The sequence below is a fragment of the Ciona robusta genome, chromosome 1 (assembly GCF_009617815.1).
Source record: "Ciona robusta chromosome 1, ASM961781v2".
Lineage (NCBI taxonomy): Eukaryota > Metazoa > Chordata > Ascidiacea > Phlebobranchia > Cionidae > Ciona > Ciona robusta.
This window is the reverse complement of record NC_143235.1, coordinates 7,469,867-7,496,174: the sequence shown is the minus strand read 5'-3', so window position 1 is coordinate 7,496,174 and position 26,308 is coordinate 7,469,867. Positions and strand designations below refer to the sequence as shown.

Here is a 26,308-nt window from a genome sequence, read left to right as displayed (position 1 = left end):
ATAATTACGTTCTAGGGTAGATATATTGAATACAAAACATTAATTACGTTCTAGGGTAGATATATTGAATACAAAACAATAATTACGTTCTAGGGTGGATATATTGAATAAAAAACATAACTTACGTTCTAGGGTAGATATAGTGAATATAAAACATTAATTACGTTCTAGGGTAGATATATTGAATACAAAACATTAATTACGTTCTAGGGTAGATATATTGAATACAAAACATTAATTACGTTCTAGGGTAGATATATTGAATACAAAACATTAATTACGTTCTAGGGTAGATATATTGAATATAAAACATTAATTACGTTCTAGGGTAGATATATTGAATACAAAACATTCATTACGTTCTAGGGTAGATATATTGAATACAAAACAATAATTACGTTCTAGGGTAGATATATTGCATACAAAACATAACTTACGTTCTAGGGTAGATATATTGAATATAAAACATTAATTACGTTCTAGGGTAGATATATTGAATATAAAACATTAATTACGTTCTAGGGTAGATATATTGAATACAAAACATTCATTACGTTCTAGGGTAGATATATTGAATACAAAACAATAATTACGTTCTAGGGTAGATATATTGCATACAAAACATAACTTACGTTCTAGGGTAGATATATTGAATACAAAACAATAATTACGTTCTAGGGTAGATATATTGAATACAAAACAATAATTACGTTCTAGGGTAGATATATTGAATACAAAACAATAATTACGTTCTAGGGTAGATATATTGCATACAAAACATAACTTACGTTCTAGGGTAGATATATTGAATACAAAACAATAATTACGTTCTAGGGTAGATATATTGAATACAAAACAATAATTACGTTCTAGGGTAGATATATTGAATATAAAACAATAATTACGTTCTAGGGTAGATATATTGCATACGAAACAATAATTACGTTCTAGGGTAGATATATTGAATATAAAACAATAATTACGTTCTAGGGTAGATATATTGCATACAAAACAATAATTACGTTCTAGGGTAGATATATTGAATATAAAACAATAATTACGTTCTAGGGTAGATATATTGAATACAAAACAATAATTACGTTCTAGGGTAGATATATTGAATATAAAACAATAATTACGTTCTAGGGTAGATATATTGCATACAAAACAATAATTACGTTCTAGGGTAGATATATTGAATATAAAACAATAATTACGTTCTAGGGTAGATATATTGCATACGAAACAATAATTACGTTCTAGGGTAGATATATTGAATACAAAACAATAATTACGTTCTAGGGTAGATATATTGAATACAAAACAATAATTACGCTCTAGGGTAGATATATTGCATACAAAACATAACTTACGTTCTAGGGTGGATATATTGAATACAAAACAATAATTACGTTCTAGGGTAGATATATTGAATACAAAACAATAACTTACGTTCTAGGGTAGATATATTGAATACAAAACATAACTTACGTTCTAGGGTAGATATATTGCATACAAAACATAACTTACGTTCTAGGGTAGATATATTGAATACAAAACAATAATTACGTTCTAGGGTAGATATATTGAATACAAAACAATAATTACGTTCTAGGGTAGATATATTGAATACAAAACAATAATTACGTTCTAGGGTAGATATATTGAATACAAAACAATAATTACGTTCTAGGGTGGATATATTGAATACAAAACAATAATTACGTTCTAGGGTAGATATATTGAATACAAAACAATAATTACGTTCTAGGGTAGATATATTGAATACAAAACATTAATTACGTTCTAGGGTAGATATATTGAATACAAAACATAACTTACGTTCTAGGGTGGATATATTGAATACAAAACATAACTTACGTTCTAGGGTAGATATATTGAATACAAAACAATAATTAAGTTCTAGGGTGGATATATTGAATACAAAACAATAATTACGTTCTAGGGTAGATATATTGAATATAAAACAATAATTACGTTCTAGGGTAGATATATTGAATACAAAACATTCATTACGTTCTAGGGTGGATATATTGCATATAAAGCGTTCATTACGTTCTAGGGTGGATATATATTGTACAGAAAATATAACTTATGGTGAGCATATCACTTCCACTTATGTGGGATGTAGCTCAATATATTATCGAAAATAATATAAATCGAATAGGTCAGTAAAATACATATAATACAGCCTACAGGATACAGTTAATCAGTTATACATGATACAGCTAACTATGTAAACCTCCTAGTTTCTACTTCTGCGACTGACATGTGATGTTACTACAAACCTATTTGCGTTGCGTAATATTGCAAATCCTTTTTTTTCTTTTTTACCACTCAGGCATGTCGGCGAGAATTACGTTCTGGGACAGAGGATAAAGTACGTACCTTTCAAAGCCTTCGGTAAAATCGTAACTGTTAAAACTCGGTTTAACGTCCCACCTGCACAGAAGTGATTAATATGAAGATTAAAATAACATCGCCGTGCATGGCTATGATTCTTTACGAAGCAGCAAAATCATCTGGTCAAACAGAAGGTGGACTTCTAGGTGAAACAGCGCATGAAACAACAACAAGTATAACTGATTCAGTCGTTTCTACTAAAACTGAAGAAGTCTTATGTGAGTGTTTGTGAGGTAACGTATATTAAAATGCACCGGGCAATATGGGTGCTTGTAAACTATAGCATATGATGAGCGAATCATTAACATGTATATATAGCACTTGCACCTGTCCCCTAACGACCAACCCCAAACACTTTCCACCAGCCTAATCTGTAAGTTATACCAGATGATTTTTTACCAGTGCCAACATTATATATATGATTGTTTGTTGTTAATGAATAATCCTGCTTCTGCTGGTCACCACTTACAAACATAATTTGTAGCGTCATTCGTCACATAGAATTGTTAACTTCATTCATAGAAATATGTAAATCATTCATTTTGAGCTTCATATGTTGGTGTTTAATTGTAGCTCACATAAAATGCTTAGGCAGTTCGGTAATGACAATTTTGGGTTTCAAAAGGCCTTATTGATACCAAAGATTGGAACACATAAACAGGAATGTAAGATCTATAAGTTACTAACAAAGTAACGTTCTTTCTGGGGGTAATAAGTGATAATCTTATTTGTTATCATTTTATGCCGTTGTGCAGAATATGACAGTTCCTGACAAGATCTCAGCTGTTTTCCGTGTATGTGCGTGCTATAAAAAAAATGCAAAGCATGTCTCTAAAAATCACATTAGGAAATCCTATTTAATTTGATACAGATTTGTTTCACTGTTTAATATTTAGCCTGCATGAGACGAATTATGACGTGCATACCCACAAGTCTGTAAACAAAATCACCTGCACCTGCCATACTCTGCAGACTTTATGAAGACTCACTTATTCAAAATGGAGACAAAACACTTGTTTAGTACAATTTAAAGTTAATTTTTGACACAAACACTCGATTTAAAAAAAAAGATTATTTAGTGAGTTTCAGTGAGGCCCAAGCTACATTTAAAATATATAAAAGTTTTATAGGTGATAACATGAACTATGACATGCAAAAACCGAATTAAATCTTACCTACAAGATACAATGAATAAGCAGATTTTAATCTTAAAAACATTCGGTTTTCTTTTGTATATGAAAGCCTAAGTGTTTTAATGGTAAAATTTCTAGCATAGGTTTGGTATTGTTTGCTTATGTCCCAAACGTTCACCACATTGAAAGTAAAATAGGTTTACACTACGTTGGAAGCGCAATGTCTATCAGTTTGTAATCTTAAAATATGATGTTTTATGGCTGTATAATAAAACAGAATGTAAAGCATAATTTCCATGTACTACAACTGCGGAAAGTAGACTGTTGCAAAAGTTTACTGTAAGGAAAAAAAAACTATATATATATAATTGCTTTTTGTTTAGCACTGCACACTGTAACACAGCTCCCTACAACTACGCTGCCTAAAAGAGCTAATGAGGATTCATCACGTTGTTATGGTTGGTTTAAATTCTGTAGAAGGCCAAACATGAAACTCACTGTAAAGGAAAAGGTAAATGTTGTATCAGAATATGACAAACATTTATTTGTCTTGTGTGGTAATATTATATCATATTTCTATGATTACATTATTTTTTATTATATAATTTTTTTTGTGTTTTGTGTCAGTTTTACTATTTTTTATTTAATAGATTAATTTAATGTAATATTTATTTTGCTTTGTTAGTCAGTGCATCGTAAGTTGATGGAAAGAAGTCAAGTTGATGGTACGAAGGCATCGCAAGTTGTTACTTTGCTTGTACAAGAAACGTGGGTTGAAAACTTATCTACTTACACATGGAAGATATCACCGTTTATACTCGATGAACACAGGTAAATATCATCAAGAATATGTTCTCAACCTTCAAGTGAGCGCTCACATTGTGACCAAAGAATTATTAAATGCTGCTTCCAATTTACTATAAAGGTTTTCTTCAGTAGCACAGTTTACAGACATTGTTCCGGTTGTCAAGTGGTTGTTAAATTAGACCCACATCCACACATTTAACATTGACTGTTGTTGCCCCACCATGTGACGATAAATGTGTGACAATCATTGATAAAAAATAACACTTGTTTATTTTATTTAAAGAAAATTCGTGTCATGCAAAGTTGAAATAGTAAACTTAAAAGCTGCAGTCTGTGGTTCATACAAACCGTACCCGTCCATTTACCAACAAAGAAAGTTACCAGATGTGATGAAAGCTATTGATCAACTTAAACTTGATTTGGCACCAAACAACTCGTTCTTTATCGTAGAAACAGTTAGGTGAGCATACTTGGTTGTTACAGATTTACAACTTGATTAATGATTAATATTAATTTCTGATTTGTTCAATTTTAGAACTGCAGGAAGTAAAGTTGTGAAATCATTAGATGATTGTGCAAAGTTGTGTACTCACACAGAGGATATGCTTCAATTGGCATATCATGAACAAAGTTCGTTAAAAACAAGACTCAGGGAGTTGCAAGGTCATTATCAATGTGCAAATTTAATGAATTTTGCTCTGTTGAAAATCAGACAAAATTAATACTTAAATACTTACTTAGTCACAAATACGCGCATATGTTAAAATAAAAATAAAAATTTATTTGAAAATAAGAACAAGCCAAAAAAAGGATGATACAAATGAAAGATATTCTTTAACCATGGCAACTTTTTCCTTTTTTCTGAATGAGAAAAGAAAAATATGAATCATCCATTATTATTGGTATAGGCTTAAATTAAAATGTTTTTATTTTTTAAGAGAGGAAAGAAATTAAACTTTTGACAGAAGAAACTGAAAGTTGTTCGTCAGATTCAACAGAAGAGGAACCTATGGATCATGAATCTAAAGCTCAACAACTTATCCAACATTTAAAGAATAAAAGTGAAAGTTCTTCCCCTTGTACAATCAAACCATGTTCAACGAATGTGACCAACTGCTTGACAAGTCAAGAAAAAGTAGTTAATTGCAAAACAGCGAGTAAAAGAAGACTTGAAACTCCACCACCAAAACCAAGTGATCCATTTGACACTCTTGTTGACTTAGCCAAAGCAGAATTACTAAAACCAGCATCTAATTCATTTGAAACAGTGAATGAACAGGATGCAGAATTACTCGCTGAATACAATGATGAAAGATCTTGGGCAGAAAGGACGAGATCCGGAAGAAAGCAGCTTAAAAACGACGAATGAATTTGCTGTTTTGTAAACCTTGCCACTAGCCACGCTTAAAAATGCTCGCATTCACAACTAGAGTCTTCACCAATCCAAACAAAGATGAGTTGGCAATCCTCACCTCGTTTGTTTTGTCTATAAATGCACCAGAAAGTTAATGGAATAGGTTTATTTCTTCCTTTAGCTAATAATTATGATTATTTCTTGCAAAAGAATATATAGCAGTCGATGAAAAAGATATATTTTTGCAACTGTTAATGCAATAAACGAGATTTAATTACAACTGTATCTATTTTTCATTGCATAAAATACTCAAAAAATATTTTAGTCAGTCATGGCATGGCCATTGTAAAAAGTGCATTTGATTGAAGTAAAAAGCCTACGTATATATTAAAATCAATGGAACATTGCATATGCTTGTATGGTTTTGTCAAAGGCAGTTAAATTATATCTTTTTGTATTCTTCTGGAATTCCAATGAAGACACTCACTTAGAGAATCAAACCAGTCATCAAAAGGGTTTGATCTGCAAACACATGGTGTAGGATGCACTGAAGTGCGTACCGTTACAAAGTCACCTTTCATTATATCAATACTCGGTCTACCATCAAAGGATACAGAAGCAGGACCCCGAGCATTATCAGACACTGTAAACTTCAATTCAGCTCCTGCTGGAACTATTATTGGCCTAAAGGACAATGAATGAGGACAAATTGGGGTAACCATAATAGCTGGGACATTTGGGTGAACCATTGAAGCACCAGCTGCAACAGCATATGCTGTGCTTCCTGTTGGTGTGGAAATTATTAAACCATCACCCTGCACAGAAGTGATTCGTCGGCCTTCTAAAAACAAGTCAATATTACACAAGTATTGACTCTGGCCTCTATTCACAACCACTTCATTAAGACAAAGGTATGAATTAGGTTTGTCATTGTGAGTCTCTTTTCCTTCCATGCCATCATTTAAACTTCCATTAACAGATTCCCTGAAAAAAAGGATAAAGCTTGTTATAATAAAGGTTGCTACAACAAAGCTAGCTCAATTTCTACCTGTAAATGCAACAGCGAAGCCTGCTTCTCAGCATTAAAATTGCATTTCCTGAACGTACATTTTGAATTGTGTCCTGATAGTTTTCAAACTTATGGGACGTTATAAAGCCCAATGAGCCAGAGTGAAATGCTATCACAGGAGGCATGCTGGATTGAAACAATGACGCCGCATATAAAAGTGTTCCATCGCCCCCAAGGCAAATAACCATATCAATGTCATTTGTTGAGTAATTTGTCTTGAGTTTTTTATACACTGGAAAGAAATCTTGCATTCCTTTAAAGTTGGTATCATCAAGCAGCTTTGATTCAACAAAAACAATCATTTTTAATGTTGTCATGAGCCAGGTTACAAGAGAAACAAACTGTTTGTTAGTTTCAGTGTCAAGTCGTTTAATTACAAGCACTGACTCAGGTGGTTTAGACCACTTTAGCTTCTGATCATTTGGATCCATTTCGTATTCTCTTGGTGAAACATCAGGGCAAGTTGATGCTTTTGGGCCAAATGTACAAACTGGTAAAGGTCCGTGAAGAGACATGCCACGACGAAAAACCTTTCCATTCTTAAATAACTTTCCTTTCTTTATTCTTGCTGGACTTGCATTCAATGAAAGAAAGTCAGATGGTGAAGCCATTTTAAACTAAAATATTTTAAACTAAAAATTAGCAGTAGACAGTCTACCTGTTTAAAATGCAAACTATGAACTGATAACAAGTAACAACCAGTATAATAGGCTAAGAACAATGCGCCACAAGTGCACAATAAAACATAGCCTATAATCAACTATTCTAGCTATTAATCATCTCAGCAGATTAAACAACCTATGCGTGGCGTTTGCATGAATATCGTTGCTGTCTGTCACAAACACGTCTCTGTCACTAACCAGCAAATGCTCGTTGTGTTAGTGATAGAATGATGTCATCATATAACAGAAACCGGAAATTAATGTACTCAAATATGATGTAATGGGAAACATTTGTATACCGCTCAGTAGATGATACAGAACACGATTCTCACAATAGAATAGATCATTAATAATGTTGCGTAACAACTAGCTGCCGCATTGTTGTTAGTTACGTAGGCATAATGATGCAATACAGCCGTCTATGGAGATTTTCGCTTACTCATTCCAGTGATTCAATCTAAAAAAACCTTTACTAAATTTATTCAAGAAACTTTGCAAAACTGTTTGCTTTTTACAAATAAAGAGCTTTGTCGTGAGAAAAGCTACCAAAAATAGCAAATTTGCTATATTAATCATATATTATTTACAGTGACTATACAACCTTACTATCGGCATGGCACATTTCAAAATGACTTGACATATGCGCGTTGACGTTTATTAGGGAAGAGATTTTAAAGAAAAGGAAGGAAAACTGCACGAAAAAGGCAAGGCGAGAAGACAGCCAGACAGTGTAATGATGACATCATAGTTCTGGAGGGTGACGTTTGGAGTAGATAGTAAGCGTGTGGATTGGATTTGTGAAGGTAAACTCATTATACAGGTTGTAGACTATGTTTCGAATAAAATTTAGCTGGTACATTTAAAACAAAATAATTTTAGATGTTTGGGGTATGAACTTTAATTTATAAAACTTTTTTTAGCTGATATTTTAATAAATAAATCATAAGACAGTACATTACAGACAGTGAAAATCCAGGTTGTTTTTGTATGTTCATATATACTGTAACCCGTTTTTTTTCTATCACATAAACCCAGCAAAAAGTGAGAGAATGAGATTTTTAAAGTATACTTTTATTAAACTGAAACCTCTGTGTTTTACGATTGCTGCTGGAACATGTTTTTATACAATCATCACACCAGTACAACATACACATCTACATGAAGTCTTCCAAAAAAACAAAGTTATGTGTTTGCAATCCAAGTATATGTTAAACAGTTTAGTGAACAAATTTATGGCTTTGCCTGTAACAGATCTTGATGACTTAATAAAAAATCCGAACGACACAGCGACCAAAATGGAGTTAATGATCATGGAAACGCAATCAAAGGTTTGCAAAGCAATTGAGTCGTTGGAAGCTGAAGGACAGAAGTTTGAAGTTGACAAATGGAACAAAGAGAGTGGGACAGGTGGAGGTGTCACGTGTGTTCTTCAGGATGGGAAAGTATTTGAAAAGGCAGGAGTTAATGTGTCTGTTGTACATGGCAGTTTAACAGAAGGTGCTGAAAAACAAATGCGTGCAAGAGGGCGGGATTTTAAGAGGTTTGACGATGGCAGTTTGCCATTTATTGCTATGGGTGTAAGTTCAGTAATACACCCAACAAACCCACATGTTCCCACTATTCATTTCAATTTTCGATATTTTGAAGTTACAGGCGCTGATAAGAAGAAGACTTGGTGGTTTGGAGGTGGAACTGATCTTACACCAATGTACCTCGATCAAAATGATGTCAAACATTTCCATACGGAGCTAAAAAAGGCATGTGACAAACATGATGTGCAGTATTACCCAAAATTCAAGAAATGGTGCGATGAATACTTTACAATCCCTATAAGGGGTGAAAGAAGAGGTGTTGGAGGAATATTCTTTGATGACATCGAAGGCCCTGATGAAGAATCAGCATTAGCGTTCGTCACCTCGTGTGCAGAAGCGATTATTCCATGTTACGTGCCTATAGTTGTGAAAAACAAGAATAAAAGTTTTACTTCGGAGCAAAAACAATGGCAGCAACTCAGAAGAGGTCGTTATGTTGAGTTTAATCTTATTTACGACAGAGGAACAAAATTTGGATTCCAAACTCCTGGAGCTCGAATAGAAAGTATTCTCATGTCCTTACCTCTTACTGCTAGGTGGCAGTATATGCATACACCAAAACTTGGTTCAGCAGAGAATGAATTGTTGGATGTGCTTAAATCACCAAGGGAATGGGTGTAAAACAGATTGTGTATTTTAATACCTGACATTAACTCCTAATAAGCCAAATATATCTGTGTGTTTAAAGGCATCTTGCAATAATGTAGCAAAACCTAATCCCGAGTTTGCATTCGCTGTTTATAAACACATGCACAACGATTTTCTTACGCACTGTTTTTAATATACAGATCTGAAATTATCTGATGTTAGTACGAAACTAGATAAAATTATGAAATGTTTGCCACATTTTTGTCGTGGGGTGGTTGTGAAAGGGTTTGGTCGTGGAAGCAAACAACTTGGAATACCAACAGGTTATTTCAACTTTTTATCATTACTGTAAGATTCGTTTTTTTAATTTAAAATTGCTGTACAAAGCAGAAAGCACACTTAGCAGTCATTGCTCCAATCCAGTGTTTAAGAATGGGTTGGACTCTTATTATTAGCTAAACAGTAAAAGGATAGTAAAACAACTGCCCACAAAGTTACCTATGTGGCAACTCATAATTTTGTAAGGGGTGTATGAAGCAGATAACCTTGTTAAAACAAGCGATGTTGTCTATAACCTACCACTCTACCAGGTAATTCATTTGGATTTTATTAAAATTCCTTATCTCGTTTCAGCGAATTTCCCAGATAGTGTTGTCGAGAACCTACCATGTGATTTGCCAACAGGAATCTATTATGGTTGGGCTCAAGTTAACTCAGGGGAAGTTCATAAAATGGTTTTAAGTGTTGGTTGGAACCCATATTATAAAAATGAGAAGAAATCTATGGTAACAAGTTTTATTTAAAATTCTGCTTTTTAAATATATCTCTATTTGACCGAGGTTCTATAAGTACAATCTACAACAAAACATGACGTATATCCTCGGATTTAAGGCAGAGTTGAGCTACACCCTCCTAGAATAATGTATTTGATTAATTTATTTATTGTTTCTGATTAATTTTAATCATTCAACTACTAGGTTTGTAAACAAAACAAAATATTAACTAGTAGTTTGGTAACCCTCTTGTCTGGTATTGACTAATTTATAATCTTTTTAAAATGCAGTCATTGAAATTTGGTCAGCGAAGTTTTGCTATTAGATATGATTGTGCTTTTAGTACTTAGGTTACGGCACATTAAGCTTGTCCCAATTTTATACGCTACCAGTTTTGTCAAACCCATTTAAGCAACAATTAAGCTTTAATACAACATTTTTTATAACATTTTTTTTATGCAGGAAACCCATATTATTCATTCATTCAATGAGGATTTTTATGATTCTGTTCTCAGTATCATTATGCTTGGTTATATAAGAGGGGAGGAAAACTTCTCTTCACTTGGTTGGTTGATTTGGTATTAAATTTTAAAAATGACAGTGAACTAATTATAATATAAATATATTTTGGGATCTGGTTTTGCTGAACAAGTCATGTTCTGTTATAAATACATAAACGAAATATCACCAAATCAGCACTGAACAAAAATAAAGTCCAACAATGTTATGCTACAACGGTAAGGCCAACCATTTCCAGTCATGTGATCTGTCCAAACAGCGGTTAAACTGTCTGGATATTAGATAGTACGCATCGCATGTTAGTGAGATAAGAAATTTAGAAATCTATACAATGATTGATGCCGTATTAAACTATTACTATTTAAGTGGGGACACATTGTAAGAACTTTTATTGTTAGTTCAAATACAAATATTTACCATGTTATTAAGGAATGCATTCTACCTACAACCTATTGGTCCACGATCACAAATAGCAACCGAAACCCACTTTGTTAGTTATTTCTGGTTTGTTTTCAATCAAGCATAGTCGACTTCGATAGTAAAAGGGTTAATTAAATTTTAGTGTGCTCTCTTGTTTAATTAGGAGATTTGAGGAAACATTAATATGAATGGCTGTAGTATTTGCTAGTTGGACCTTTTTACACTGCCGATTCAATTGTATTTCATTTATTCCGATTCTAAAATGTTAATAAATATATTATTCTTTTAGATGATTTGATATCAGCAATAAACAATGACATTGCCAAAGCAAAGTTTGAGTTGGATGGTGAAGAACGGATCAAATACAAACATCATTCATTTTTCTCGGATCATGAAACCAGTCAGGGCAAAGCATCAGCCATCCAACCTTTGAAAGCAAACTTGAATAATGATGCTTTGGATACTAACAGTAATTTATGATACAGTGTAAATAACTTTTAGAATATTAATGATGAATTCCAAACAGTTCTACTGCCAAATTTATTTTCCCACCAATGTCAATGTCTCTTATATCCTGAACAGAACATAAGCGTCATTGACTTAGTGGTGAAAATAAATTAGCCCAAAGAGCTTTTTACATTTATATTGTCTATATTCACTACATCATTGTGCATAAATTCGTAATGAACTACCTTTTATAAACACACAACATTATTTGCATATTCCCAAAACATTTTACTCAAGTCTTGTCACATTTTATGTTTTTACTGAGTTCCAAATTATTTTGCAATTTAATGCTGTCAACATGGTTTATTGTAATGTATGCACTGCAGATTTTGTGTGTTATTGAAATATGTTCCTTTATATATATATATGTGGTACTTCTTATGCAGTTTATTTGGTTTGGTTTTGTATCCAATGTAGTTTTACTTAACTAGTGGATAATGTTAAGTCGTAATTCATTTTGTGGCAATCAATAAAAAGAATAAAATGTGAAATGAAAAAGTAGTTTATTGAAAGAACCACAATTGCAAAACAAACAATGATTGAAATTGTATCCGGCCAAATCATTTCAGGCAATTAGTTGAATAAATTAATATCATTCATGATTGATGGAAATGCATTAAGTTTAATGTTGTGGCAATGAAATATTCCTTACTTTGCTTTGGTTAAATGTGTAAACTAGGCATATGTCATACATACTGTTTATAATTCTGTGTGTTTTAATTTGAAATAAGCACATTTATGAAAGAACACTGTGCATAGTAAGTAACGAACATGGAACATTCAATACACGCACAGTATATATTGACATGTATGTAATAGCACCATCAGCACAATTAACACATGTGCATGAACTTCCTCAAGTATAGAAAAACGAGTTCTGAATGGAATGCTCGTCACCAAAGTTTAATTTGTGGACAAAAGATAATGTTTGAAATCAAATTTATCCTTATGACATCATACTTGACGATGAAACAGAAAGATCAATTCCATCAGTTTGCGATCTTTCTTGACTTTCAACTTTTAAAATCTCATTTATGTCTCGTCGAAATATGGAAAGATTTTGAGTGAACCTGAATAATTGATGTTTATAACTTAAAATAGGCAGCAATAGTTTTACTTACCGATCCCGAGTTTTGGTGTGCAAGTTTTTCTCAATGCCTTGCATCAATTGTTCAAAACAATTGGACACCGAACGTTGGTTAAGTGGTCCATGATCAGCACTTGCTTCACAAAAAGACTTCTTTATTGTATCTAAATACTGTGGATTAAAAATAGTAGTTAAAATTTGAGGTAAAATCTTGCATATAGAAACTTACATCTTGGTTTAGCAATATTAACCCCAACAGGGGTCTTGACATGCTCCATTGATTTCTACAATCTTCAAACATGATGGTGTGCAACACAGTGGATAAAGCCTGGGTATAAATGTACGTTTAAAATATATTGCAAACATTACAGATCGTCTATATATTTTAGCATAACGTATTTTAAGTTGTGTGCAGTAAATATCAATAACATAACATGTGTCATTACACAGTTTTGGCAAATGTGAAAATCTGTTAAATTCTTTTAATCTTGTGTGCTGCAAACATCCAGAAACCCTATTTCGCTATGGACCAAAACAACTCCAGACACATTATGTTTAACATTTCAACCTGTCGTAGTATATCAGGTCTTTCCATCATGACTTGCAGAAAATGTTGATCACGATTTCTGTCAACTTCATCACGTTGTCGCTTCGTTGTGATCACCGATGTTACCGAGATTGTTCCGTTAGTTAAACCAGGTGTCCGTGATCCGATTCGAAATAAATAAGTCACCACGTGATCCAATGCAGCACAACAACATGTGCATATCACGGTGTCTGTAAAATACATTATTTTTGTAAATTATTTAATATTTGAATTATAAACAGAACATGTAAAGTAAATTCACTCAGATAAATAATATTAATACATTTTTGTATTCAAATATTTATGAACCCTCATAAAGCAGAAATCAATATTGGAATGGAGAATGTAAAAGTATTAATGTATGTTGTATATGAAAATTATACCATATGTTCCTGTTTTATTTTGTATGGATATAAATATACAATTGCTTAAAAACAAATAGGAAAACATACCCAGACCAGCCAAGCCATCAGTTATAGTAGAAAGTATATGATATATAATTGTTGAAGGTAAACTGCATATAAAGCTCATGTGGTCTTGTACAACTAACTCCAACAGTGTGTGGTAAGATGAACTTAATTTCGGATATTCCTGTGAAATAAGAAGAAAAAAAATTGTTATTTTAAACAAGTAATTAAAAATAGTTATGTAAAGTACTGTAATGATTACCTTTTTTACCGATTAAACAAGAACATTTTTAAAAATTGTAACTTTATATTTTATGTATACTTCGATAAAGCCAATTATATTAAACAATTACAATTTTCTTTGCAATATTGAAATAAAAGTATGATTTTTTTATTAGTAAGTTTATTAGACCTACCAATAGATGATTGCTTTGTACGGACATTACAAGTTTCACAAACACATTGAGAGCGTCTTCTAATGTTGGATCATTGTATAATCGAAACACACCAAAGTTTACATAACCACCACTCAGTGCATTCTTCAGTAATGAAAAACAAAGTGAAGTTCCTTTCAAGCGGTGAGAATAAAGCTGATCTTTTGGAGGTTCACCCATTGACATTATTCGCGTTCCTTTTAACATTAATATAATTATATAACTATCATTGATGTTAACTGAGTGAAGATCAAACTATTTTAGCACCACTTGAATATTAATAAAATACCAGCCTATCTTTGGCCATTCAATTTATAAAACTTAATTGCACACAAGTTTTTGTACTGTTTACCGATAATAATAACACCACCCGTTTAATCTTTCCAATAAAAGAAGATTTGAATGTAACTTACTTTACTCACGCGTGGCCGGAAAACAACAGTTGTTGTAACACGGATGTTTATGCACTTCGTGCCAGCTTATGAGTTACCATGTATGTTCCTTTGTAAGTGATTTTTCGGGGAGATTTTTTTATTTTTTTATGTATGGCTGCTAATTTGGACAACCAATTAGTGGCCGCTGGGTTGGGGCAATTGCCATTAAGTGTCTTGCCCAAGGACACATAACGATACGCCAACATTGGTAGCAGCGACGAGGCCTGAACCCATTACCTCTGGGTACAGGCAGTGGCGCTAACCTCTATGCCGCGGCGCCGGACATTTATGAACAGTTACTTGACTTTCATTTTGGGTTATGACCAAAGAGCTGAAAGAAATACTAAACTATTTCACCTCAACAACATTCTTACCATAAGTGCAGATCAATTTGCTTGCTTCTTTAAAAAGTAGAATCCCGTTTGGAGATGAAACGTCAAAATTTAGGCGTTGTCCCCTGTTTAAAACTAGTTCTCCAAACATCTGAAATAGTAAAGTGCATTCGATTGATAAGAAGTAAGTACAATAACATGAAGTGAATTGAACTTACTTTTATTACAGGTGTGGTGACTACAGGATCATGGTACCACAGCTCTATAGACCGCTGTAAAATGTCCGTGAACGTTGGGTAGCTATAGTTTTATATGAAGGAATAATGACATTAAACTTGAAACATGAAACAAAGGAAAAATAATCAACATTTTTAAAAGTTGAATATAACGATTTTTAAACAAACAAAGTTACCACAAAAATATTTATTAAACTAACTATTATTTAAATTAAAAAAATAACTATTAAATTGGAGAGGGAACTTAATATTCACAAATCACAACATGAGTGTCCTATTGTACACCATACATGGTGGCTTCATATACACTGTGCTGTGGGGGTAAAAAATTGAGCAAAATATACATTAATGTAACTATTTATAAGGATACATTATATCAAACAACATGCTGTAGCTGTTCTTGCTGTTAAACGCGTAGGTTAAACCACGCATGTCTCTCGCCAAGCCAACCAAGTTACGAAGGGTACCCGTGTTTATGCTGAAAAATAAAACATATTCTGCTGCTAGTGCCAACATGAGTAATATAATTTACTAGAATTACCGAGACTATATCTCGTCACATGGCAGAGGAAACATAGATTTTAATAAAATTTTGGTTTAACTTTATATGCCCCTTCTAAGATCCTATTTTTAAAGGAAAGTATTTAAAACTTTTAGCATGGCTACAAATAGAACAGTTTAAATATTTTTCATTACTTTGCTGTGGATGAGGTTTGCAACATTTGTTTTAATGATTCAAACATGGTTGTCATGGGAGACATGAACCTCATCAATCTTTCTTCATCTTCACCTACAGAATAAATAACCTCATGTTTTTTTATGTTTAGAAAAGTAAACTAACTTGTTTACTTTTCATCATAAGTTAGGTCCAAGTTAGGAGTTACTAAATTAGGTCACATCACATTCTTTCATGAATTTAATACACCTAGCCCATCACAAACACGTTTTGTTTATTTAAACTTTTAAAGTAAGAGAGTGGAATCTGTTGTTTGTCTGACATGTTAGTGCTATATCCTAAAGTTTCGTTATGCGCCCACCTGTTGTTCCTTTATTGTTTATTGTAATTTCCCACACCTGTGTTAAACTTATTACGCCTCGTTACTACTTTCTGTTTGATAACGAGTGATCACAGAGATTAACACACGGTGGCCGAGCCATTGTATTACAATTATATATGTTGCAAAAGTAAGTTTTACAGTGTATCGAATGCTGTGTGACTGTGTGTTATTATCTCATGTTGTGCATTGTTGGAAGTAGCGGAAATAGTTTTAACGTGTTTAATTTTTTTTGAATAAGGTTGTGCATGTTAGTGATAAACATCATTGCTTGTCGTTCTTTAAGTACAAGTACGCTGTCTGTTGTAAGGACCTTCAGGTCAGAATTCTACTGTTACCGTGCCTCATTCTGAAGACCCATGAATATACAAAACTGTGTTACCGTAAAAACGGTGAGTGACATACCTATTATACATAACATGCTAGGCAAACCACTTTACAATATGTATAGGATGTGATTCATAGGACATGTGATTTAGGCAAAAGTTAGCACATTACCCCAACAGCAAGAACATAACATGTAAAATGTTACACGTGAATACAAAAAAATTTAACTGAAATACAATGTTAGTTAGTTAGACCATCTCACCCAAGTCCACCATCATCAACCTTCCAAGTGCGGTGTAAAACACAGTTCGACATCGTAAGTCACTCACCTTCGATTCAGGACTCAAGAATGGAAAGTGAGCTCCCTAACAAAATAAACACTATCACACATGAGATGGCAGTTTATATTCAAACTCTGTTTCACAAAAGTATATTCTGATGTCCAATGCAGTTACATGTATTATATTACTAATTTTTACTGCTTTAACAAATTAATTACAAACTTTAAAGACAGCGAATGAATGTCATTTAATTGTCTTGCTCAAAACAATAAAGTTAAAGGGGAATTAAGGTTAATTAGGCTGTAATTTAATAATTGACTAGTTCATGCCTAATAAAACTTAACAGCTTCCATTTAATATGACCCCTCTTGCTAAGTTTTCAAAAATACTAATATTTTTAATTTAATAATTTTTTTAAAAAGTTATGCTCGTGAAACATCCATGTCCCCATACATGAACAATATTCCACCGACTTACCGGATCGTTTTCCAACAAAAACTTCACAGCATTCAGTTTAACAAGTTTTCGAACTGAACTGAAACCGACAGAGAGGTCGCCAAGCAACTGGAGCGTTCCGGACACTATGCCGTCATTATCGCTCCAATATTTCAGGTTGGTGATGCTGGGAATACAATTTTATTGTCAGGATAATATTTAGGCTTCAAGAAAAAAGCTATAGCTTAACAAATAATTACAACTCACATTTTAGTAACAAAGACACTGAGAACAGCTGAGTCATCAGCAAGTTGTAAAACATCGTTCAATCTTTTGTAAACCTGTTTCATAAAATGTAGTTCAGCAAAGAATTTAAACTAAGTCTTTTTTAACGAAATATTAAAAGTAAATACAAAACCATTCGGGCGTGTAAAGTCTTAAAATAAACTCTTGGTTGCATTTATCAGGGTAATAACGTAGAAATCTGAAAGGATTACTAAAATTTTGGTTTGAAAAAATAAACTTCTATCAGTTTGATCATATATTACGATTCCCGTAACAAAGTTACATCAACACAAAATACCTTGGAAGTTTTTTGAACTTGGTCGCCAACGTAGATTTTACGAAATTGTTCAAAGAAAGACAGAAATGCAAGTTCGATCGTAACAAAACCATTTCCTGATGGTAGACGTCTGTATCAATTTGTAAATTATTAACATTAAACTAACTTTTTAAATTGTTAGCACAACTGAAACAGATTTATATTATGGGTACTAAACTGATCTCAACTTTTGGAACTAATCAGTTTTTAGTATTTTAAAAACCCAATTTTTTGATACCGTATTTTACCAACTTTTATAAAATAAAATGATTTAAAACTCACAATAAAATAGTTAAAAAGTAACCAGTCGACAACCAAACCAAATCTCGTGGCAACCCACAAGCTGAAAAGCAACGATCTACAAGCAGTGCAACATATACCATAGTTTTAAATATACGTCACTGTTTGAGCAATAAAAACCCTAACATAATAACCACCTGTCAGTAATTGCCATCAACTGCAACACCCTGATAACAAGTTCACCGTCCATAGAGTCGTGATCATCGGTTGCCGCGAACGAAACACGACCTCCAACTACTGAACCAACAAAATGAATGATCCATGTCAACTGACCTGACAAATATGAAATAAAACAGAGGGTTTAAATATTAAGCAATCTAACTATTAAGAAATGTGCAACTTATGATATAAAAACCAAACATGCGTGACCTGCAGAAAACTGGAGTTTAAGTAAAATAAGGCACCATTTTTTATTTCATATGAGCCTTTGGTAAGTTAGGCCATGGATAGGACTTATACTTTAGAGTTGATCATTATCCTAGTCTGCAGTGTTTCTATCATTTCATGTGTTACTTGGTTAAGAAGTTACATCAAGAAAAAGATGAGGATATTTTTTGTGACTTTGCTTCAATTAAATGTATGATATTTGTGCTTCCGAAAGACAGAGCCAGATTGTTGAGACATTCTGACAGAGCAAAGTCTGATTTTGGTCTCGCAGAAGTAAAGGTTACACTTACACACCTTACTTAGTTTATTTAAAATGCTTACCAAGTGGTATTAGTAGACTTTGGTTGTCGGAGTTATTTCTCAATAGTTCCTCCAGTTGTGCCGCTGTTTTATCAAATGTTTGAACGAGTAACTGTGACCAAAACAATTGAGTTGTAAAAGTAAATAAATGAATCTAATATAGATTTGTTGCCAACCTGACACGTGTTATTGTATTCACATCTTGCGATCGTTGATATTTGTTCAAGTTGTTGTTTAATAATCAAAGTATCGTCTAAAGGATTCTCAAGACCATCCCTGTAAAGTTATTTAAATTAGAATTATTGGCAAACATTTGGTTGATAAAACATGTTTTGTATCTTGTGTAGATCTTCTAATTTTATTTATTTAAATAAACAGCATATGCAGTCCTGGATTCTCACAATTGCAGACAGTTTGTCAGTGCAATTTGATCAACCATTTGCAATTGTGCCGAAGGTAAAAGTAATACGTTTCCACTTTTGGTTACTTCTATTTTAGTGATGATAAAAGTTGCAAAAAGTTAAAACTAATTTTTTCGGCCAGCCAATATAACCGCTACATCACAAGCCTAATTGGAATGGTTATTGTAACTTATAATATTCTGAAATACTGAACTTGCGGCAATGCATCACTTTACAGTCTTAGTTGTAATATATCCATTATCACAACTTACAGTATTGCGTAATCCTAACCTATGCTGCTACAATACTTAGTTCATTAGTTGGGATAGAAATTTTGTAGAATATTGTGCAAGCCTACACCTGCGAGGTTATCGATCTTTCAACATGTCACAACCACCATTGTGAAGTTATCGGATGGTTAAAATGAAAGTTCAAACAGAATAAACATGTTTATGCGTAATATAAGATCGTTGAACTGACATTTGCTTATTCCCGTTTCAACTTATGCTAATAATTCCTTCCAGATTTGTTATTTTGGCCGCAACGCAGGCCACACACTCTCAGCGAGTCTCCAGGACTGCACATGTTCTTACCTAATTATAACTTCAACGGATTCAAGTCTCGATTCCACATATGCTTTCAATACTTCTGGCATATAATTCTCCAAGTGATGTGGTTCTTGTGCCTTCACATATGGAACACTTGCTGCTAAACGCTGCGGATAAAATAAAATTAAAAAGACCAAACTTAATTCAACAAAAAACGAACTAAACTTGGGGTGGTATGCAGAAAGTATAGTCGAAGTAATTATCGATTTTTGATTGTCGATTAACAGCGAAATCGGCTGTGAATGTCTGGCGGCTTTGCTAATTTGTAGTTTTTAGAGTTGGTAACGCGACATAAGATTGCTTTCTGTAAATCCACGTCAAATAGATAGTATTGGATCGTTTTTATAGGTTTTAACGGTGTCTGGGGCCTTTTAGAAAAATGTGGGACCACAGGCGTGATCCTCGAAATTCAGTCAAGCAGTTCATATTGGGTCCCTTTAATTAGTGCATGTTCGCTATGAAAGTGTGCATAGCGGACATGTAAACTGAATATAACTGCACAAATTTGAGCTACAATTTTTTTGCATAATAAAACAAACTGTAATGTTAGTACTATAGTTTTAAACATATTAAATTTATGTAACACAGCAATCAAAAATAACACAGGGGTGCGGTGCCCAAGAAAATGCCAAAACTTCCAACCTGGCCTAGGATACTCCACGCGGACCACAGCACCGAGGGTCCGGTGCCCTAGAAACTAAAAAAAAATTGGGGCCACAGCCAAGACACTTCGGGGCCACAGTGCCCTGAAAAAAAAGTGGGGGCCATGGCCCAGGACAATTTGGTGGCCTGCGCGGGCCCCACAGTGAACACGGGGCCACGGCACCGAACGGGCCATGGTGCCGTGCAAACACTCCTATTGCATTTTTGTCGCCATTTTCCTGAGAATTGCCTTCTTCATGGAGTAATTTTCGAGAGAAATTCTCTCGTCCATTGTTACGTCACAAACACGGAAAAGATAAACATAGATTAGCTGAGAATCACTGATTATACTTTCTGCATACCACTTAAGTTTTTTGCTTGATCTTCGTTTAGCTAAACTAATATCAAGCAGAAACTTAAGTACACTTTCTGCATACCACCCTTGGAGTTGTTAATTTGATATGTGAGGTGAAACTAACAAAACAAAAAAGAAACACCTTCGATAACAACAAAACTAAATTGTTTTTTTTGGCACAACTTTATCAGGTAAATGTTGAAAATAAATATTTTTCATTTTTTTCACATTAACAAATTAATAAATCATGCCTGATGGTGTTACATTAAACTAGGTACATCAAATATATACCATATATATTTTAGAAAGTATAAATTTATTGTTAGATAACTTTTAATATATATACTACATATATAATACACGGTGGCACATGTCTTTTTCATTGTATATAAATAAGTAGTTATGTCACAACTTTCAAGATAACGGATTGTACAAACAACTGTATGTTACCTGCCACAAGCTTAATAAGTAATGAATTGAATTTGGTGAGAAATGCCACATTCTGAGTGAGGTAACCGTGAACTTAGCCACAAGTTGCATGCAGTCTGCATAGAAGGGAGCCTTAACCAGTTCACCAAGTTGATAGTTTGATTTTAATCGAGCCAACATTCGACAAAACTCATGAAATGTTGTTTCATCCGAAAGTTTCTGCAACAGAAAGAATAAACAAGGTAATGGTAAACGCTGCAAGAATTTTAAATTTTTGAATAAACTTTACCAAAATAAATTTTTCATTCAACATAATTTCATTACATGCATGGCTTTTCCCAGTTTGTCGAAAATAAATTTATTTTGATCCTTCATGTTATTTTAAACAAAACTAAAAAGAAGTAGGTATTCTATGCATTACTGTGTGTATGTAGGTTTATAAGCAAAAGTGTTGTTTAATCAGTTGATTATTTCTACAAATAAAGAAAAAACATAAATATTTCTGATAGCTCAATTTTCAAACTATTGTAGTTCCTTCATATTTTGCATTGCAAGTATTTTTGCAAACAAGAAAATAGTTTAATGACACATAAAATGTAACACAAATGTAACCTAAATTATTACCTGTGGATTTTCCAGAATTCCTTTGATCCCTTTAATAATATCAGCAAGAAACTTGGCACGTTCTGTGTTGTTAAACAATGATCGACGAACAGAAACAATTTGAACCAAACACGACATTACAATCGAACACAGTGAATTTGGAAGACTAAATGTAAGAACTAACGGTTAAATTTTTTTTTACTCATTTGTTCTATATGACAAGATAAATTAACACCATGGTTGGCCCATTATTTAAGCTTTTCAACTAAACTGCCAAAACACAAATATTATTTATTTGTATATTGCGTTAGCAAATAGCAATATAGCCACAACTATTGAAGTTTCAAGTTGAGCAGGGGCTGTGTGTTGTTTACAGGGGGAAGGGGAGAAATGAAAACTGTCTATGAGTACGATCGATTAATAATCTCCATTTCCATATAAAAATATGTAAAACAACATTATTTGGGAACAAATTTTAAGTAAAATAACACAATCCAAGTTGATACGGTAAGTAACTTCATGAACACTGCATCAGTGTATCTATTCATATCATACATACATAATACTTACACATTGTAAAGGTTGAGAAACAATTGTGAAGTGCTAAGATCAACAAACGTGCCTCGCCATCCAGTGGGGATTTGTACGGTTCCAAGATCATCAGATGATTCATCATAAGATGTCCCGATGAAGTCAAATGACAAACATGTCAGTGTAAGTTGTAGCACAGCAGCCAACAATGTACACTGTTTTAAAGGAAGATGTGAATAAATGTATGAATAACACTTATTTATCTTTGTGGGTGTGTGGCAGGTTAATGACACTTGTTATAACATGGATGTCTAATATCGCTTACTGTCGCTTACTAATTCTGTATCGCGTGTCGCTTACTAATTCTGTATAATTTTCTCTGTGTGGCTGATAGTTCTAACACCCACCAGTGAATCTAGCCAAACTTTAAAGCAAACCTTTTATAAATGGGACATTATTACACACATGCAGTTTCGCTGGAACTACTTTGAACAATGTTTAAGATAAAACTTGTCGAGTTTAGTGATTACTTTGTTAGCTTTAGTTATCATTACCTAGTGTGGTGCAAACAAATTAATTATTAAATCTAGTTTTATCATATAGTATTCAATCTAAGGCACTATAAAACTGTCCAGTATTCCCACTGTTTTTTATCATACTTAAAACTTTCCATCTACTATTTAGTTGTATAACAGTTAAACTAACATATCAACATGTGCCTAACTTTTAAAAAGTACATTTCATGGTATTTATACTGCTGTTACTATTACTATGTGAACCCCGTTTTATTTTCGAATATTCAGTACAAAGTATCATATCCTCATATTTAAAACAGGATACCCATGTTAGACAGTGAAACCTGCTATATACACATACCTGTTCATTTCCTTGTATTTGGTCGCCCGATATAAGAGCTTGAGAAAGCATACCACAAGCAAGTTGAAATATTTCAAACAAAGTTGTGTCTCGGAAAGATGCGGCAATTTTTCGATGGCGAGTCAGCGGTTTTATGTTGTCTGATCGATTCATGTCAGCAACCAATTCATTTAACAACTGAACTCCAACAATGCAAATATCTGATATCCCCTGAACAAAAAACATTAGTTTACTTTGAATCTGTTCTTGATAAGTTAATATTGGCTGGGGTAAAAAATAAACAAGAAAATAAGGTATGAAATGTTTGCAAAAATTAAATTTAAAATATATCAGGAGCTTGTCCGGCGCCGTGGCAAAGTGGTTAGCGCGCCTGCCTGTAATCATTAGGTAATGGGTTCAAGGCTCGTCGCTGCTACCATTGTGGGCATATGTGTCCTTGGGCAAGACACTTAACAACAATTGCTTCAACCCAGGTCACTAATGGGTTGTCCAAATTATCAGCCATACATAAAAAAATGAAAAAATCCAAAAAAAATAATCACCCACAAAGTAACATACATGGCAACTCGTAAGCTGGCACGAGGTGTTAAACCCGTGTGATAACGACTGTCGTTTTCCGGCCACGCGAGGATAAAGTAAGTTACATTCATTCATTCATTCATTCAGACCACTTCAATATATAGCATTCACAGATAATATGTTTATCACAAAAAAGCTTTCTCACACAATAAAAACAAATAAATATAAGTTTTATCTTTGGAAATAACACAACTATTTATAATGCTATACAGAATAATATCATATCCATACCTGTAAAAACTTTGAAATATCTGCAATGACAGTCCTGAAATACCATTCATCTTTACAAGAATCAAACCATGAAAGTTTTGTTATTCGAGCATACAACAAAGTTAATTCCTCTTGCACAAATGTTGCTTGCTTTGTACCAGTGTATAAAAAGTTAAGAACGTAGTTTCCTAAAAATGTGAATTAAAGAATAAAGATGACAAAGCTTAATGCTGGGAAATATTTCAAATATATTTTAACGCATTATTGATAGAAAACTACATTGTTTCCCCAGCATGCTATGCATTAGATTTACTCACGTATATCAAGTCGTTGTTGCATTGGTAACGGAGAACCAGATTTAGTCACGCGTTTTGTTAAAGTTGAGGCAGCAATGAGCAACGAATATGGGTTCTGTATAGGTCAAAGAGAAAACAAGCTTAGAAAAAACATGTCTCATTCAATTTTAATGCTTGTTGCAAATCATAAAAGTTTGTTGAGGAAAAAAATTAAAGGGTTTTAAGTTTAAGCACCTGTATTGCTACGGTTGTCTAATTAATACATGACATTAGTGCAATAGACATCAATATCGGGTATTGGTTACCCAATGTGCATTAAAACTTTAATCATTGTCAGCTTAAACTGTGCTGGAAAAATTTGTTTAAAAACAACAAGGATGTCATATTGGGCACTATGCATAGTAGCATAATAAACTCTTGTGCCCTGAATTTCTAATATAAAACTATGTGGGTACACATTGGTGGCCAAGTTAACTTTTGCGCATATCAATCTCAAGTTGGAAAAAATTAGTGTCATGGATTGGATTTCTGGCAATTTCCATTACACATGAATGAATGAATGTAACATACTTTATCCTCGCGTGGCCGGAAAACGACAGTCGTTATCACACGGGTTTAACACCTCGTGCCAGCTTACGAGTTACCATGTATGTTACTTTGTGGTTAATATTTTTTTTTTAGATTTTTTCTTTTTTTTTATGTATGGCTGATAATTTGGACAACCCATTAGTGACTACTGGGTTGGAGCAATTGTCGTTAAGTGTCTTGCTCAAGGACACATACGCCCACAATGGTAGCAGCGACGAACCTAGAACCCATTACCTAATGGTTACAGGCAGGCGCGCTAACCACTACGCCACGACGCCGGACATCCTGCCCAAGCGAAAATTCATCAGTTAAGAAGACATGACAAATACACTGCATAAAACTCCTTTAAACAGTCTGGACTCTATGTACACACCGCAGATCTCTGAAGTAATAGTTGACATTTATCAAGAACTAGAGGATCATTAACAAGATCAACCAAAACTTTTTCTGCTCTCTGTCGAACATTGGCATCTCCAGTTTCGTACATGGCAGCACATATCTGCTCTAGTTCTAAAATTTCCTGTGAATTTGTAAAAGGAATTAGATTTGGATGAATTTTACAAGTGTGCCCTTGAAACAAATCATTGTGAAATACTAATAGAGTTTCTTTTGAAGGTTCTGTTTATCTAAGAACATACCAAAAAGCAAACTAGCCAGATAGTTATTTACCTGCTCCATAGCTGATGTTTAGAACGTAGAAACTTTTCAGCAGTGAACTTAATACAGGATACGTCTGATCCACCAGTGCTGAAGTTTCATAAATTGAATCACCATATATATTGTAAACACTAAACAATGAACAAACTCATTTAATAAAACACGACGTTTAACTAAAACGTAACACAACCAATAACATAAACACGCATTATCAGCCCTACCAAAGATAAAAGGTAAAGACGTTTACTGTACGAACCTGTCCGCCTAGGCTGCCTGTCTTGTTGTGCAAACGCAACTTTATTAGTTCGCGGAACCAGTGGGAGTTGTATTATGAAGTAGAGCAAGCCATCCGTTGAGTCATGCGTAACATTTGTCACCGAGCAGTGGGGTATTTCAACGTGTCCACTTTAACTTTAGGGTATTTAACGGTTTCCACTAACTTTGGGGTATTCGTGTAACTATTTTACCGTAGATTTAAACCAT

General features: G+C 33.5%; 5 protein-coding genes across 6 annotated transcripts; 3 read left to right on the top strand and 2 right to left on the bottom strand.

Annotated features, from left to right (window-relative positions):
• Positions 1-2,482: 2,482 nt before the first annotated feature.
• On the top strand, positions 2,483-5,998 carry LOC149742439 (uncharacterized). Its single transcript, XM_089894022.1, has 6 exons — positions 2,483-2,642; positions 3,941-4,068; positions 4,243-4,388; positions 4,648-4,824; positions 4,900-5,027; positions 5,303-5,998. Exons 1-6 carry the CDS (start codon positions 2,483-2,485, stop codon positions 5,731-5,733), a joined length of 1,170 nt encoding a protein of 389 aa, XP_089750148.1. The 3' UTR covers positions 5,734-5,998.
• On the bottom strand, positions 5,870-7,451 carry LOC149742438 (NAD kinase-like). The gene is made up of 2 exons (XM_089894021.1): positions 6,767-7,451; positions 5,870-6,702 (listed from the first exon to the last, which is right to left on the bottom strand). The coding sequence occupies exons 1-2, from the start codon at positions 7,396-7,398 to the stop codon at positions 6,156-6,158; spliced, it is 1,179 nt and encodes a 392-aa protein (XP_089750147.1). The 5' UTR covers positions 7,399-7,451; the 3' UTR covers positions 5,870-6,155.
• Positions 7,452-8,420: 969 nt separating this feature from the next.
• Positions 8,421-9,830, top strand: LOC149742437 (oxygen-dependent coproporphyrinogen-III oxidase, mitochondrial-like). Its single transcript, XM_089894023.1, has one exon. The coding sequence runs from the start codon at positions 8,499-8,501 to the stop codon at positions 9,660-9,662; it is 1,164 nt and encodes a 387-aa protein (XP_089750149.1). The 5' UTR covers positions 8,421-8,498; the 3' UTR covers positions 9,663-9,830.
• On the top strand, positions 9,812-12,346 carry LOC149742436 (riboflavin kinase-like). Its single transcript, XM_089894040.1, has 4 exons — positions 9,812-9,952; positions 10,263-10,414; positions 10,865-10,967; positions 11,631-12,346. The coding sequence occupies exons 1-4, from the start codon at positions 9,871-9,873 to the stop codon at positions 11,819-11,821; spliced, it is 528 nt and encodes a 175-aa protein (XP_089750166.1). The 5' UTR covers positions 9,812-9,870; the 3' UTR covers positions 11,822-12,346.
• On the bottom strand, positions 12,335-26,297 carry LOC149742435 (exportin-7-A-like). Of its 2 annotated transcripts, none has more exons than XM_089893993.1 (27): positions 26,082-26,297; positions 25,838-25,915; positions 25,542-25,688; positions 24,602-24,695; positions 24,306-24,472; positions 23,496-23,705; positions 22,659-22,834; positions 22,110-22,254; positions 21,507-21,704; positions 20,045-20,166; positions 19,227-19,326; positions 19,072-19,162; positions 18,501-18,636; positions 18,046-18,154; positions 17,730-17,803; positions 17,505-17,649; positions 17,009-17,111; positions 16,061-16,154; positions 15,735-15,842; positions 15,347-15,428; positions 15,171-15,279; positions 14,345-14,559; positions 13,974-14,112; positions 13,504-13,712; positions 13,165-13,263; positions 12,970-13,106; positions 12,335-12,918 (listed from the first exon to the last, which is right to left on the bottom strand). In XM_089893993.1, exons 2-27 carry the CDS (start codon positions 25,844-25,846, stop codon positions 12,795-12,797), a joined length of 3,342 nt encoding a protein of 1,113 aa, XP_089750119.1. In that variant the 5' UTR covers positions 25,847-25,915; positions 26,082-26,297; the 3' UTR covers positions 12,335-12,794. The 2 variants fall into 2 exon arrangements, with proteins under 2 accessions (XP_089750119.1, XP_089750118.1); XM_089893992.1 differs by having other exon boundaries at positions 25,838-25,956; positions 26,082-26,246.
• Positions 26,298-26,308: the final 11 nt, after the last annotated feature.

Bases quoted from the DNA above. Each gene is read 5' to 3' on its own strand.
- LOC149742439 (XM_089894022.1), top strand. From the start codon at position 2,483: ATGAAGATTAAAATAACATCGCCGTGCATGGCTATGATTCTTTACGAA. The intron at 4,389-4,647 runs GTAAATATCATC...TTTTATTTAAAG, and splicing joins TTTATACTCGATGAACACAG to AAAATTCGTGTCATGCAAAG. The intron at 4,825-4,899 runs GTGAGCATACTT...GTTCAATTTTAG, and splicing joins TTTATCGTAGAAACAGTTAG to AACTGCAGGAAGTAAAGTTG.
- LOC149742438 (XM_089894021.1), bottom strand. From the start codon at position 7,398: ATGGCTTCACCATCTGACTTTCTTTCATTGAATGCAAGTCCAGCAAGA. The intron at 6,703-6,766 runs GTAGAAATTGAG...CCTTTTTTTCAG, and splicing joins CTTCGCTGTTGCATTTACAG to GGAATCTGTTAATGGAAGTT.
- LOC149742437 (XM_089894023.1), top strand. From the start codon at position 8,499: ATGAGATTTTTAAAGTATACTTTTATTAAACTGAAACCTCTGTGTTTT.
- LOC149742436 (XM_089894040.1), top strand. From the start codon at position 9,871: ATGAAATGTTTGCCACATTTTTGTCGTGGGGTGGTTGTGAAAGGGTTT. The intron at 9,953-10,262 runs GTTATTTCAACT...ATCTCGTTTCAG, and splicing joins ACAACTTGGAATACCAACAG to CGAATTTCCCAGATAGTGTT. The intron at 10,968-11,630 runs GTTGGTTGATTT...TTATTCTTTTAG, and splicing joins GGAAAACTTCTCTTCACTTG to ATGATTTGATATCAGCAATA.
- LOC149742435 (XM_089893993.1), bottom strand. The intron at 20,167-21,506 runs GTAACATACAGT...TTTTATCCGCAG, and splicing joins ACTTATTAAGCTTGTGGCAG to CGTTTAGCAGCAAGTGTTCC. The intron at 17,804-18,045 runs GTATTTTGTGTT...TTTATGAAACAG, and splicing joins AAGTTCAAAAAACTTCCAAG to GTTTACAAAAGATTGAACGA.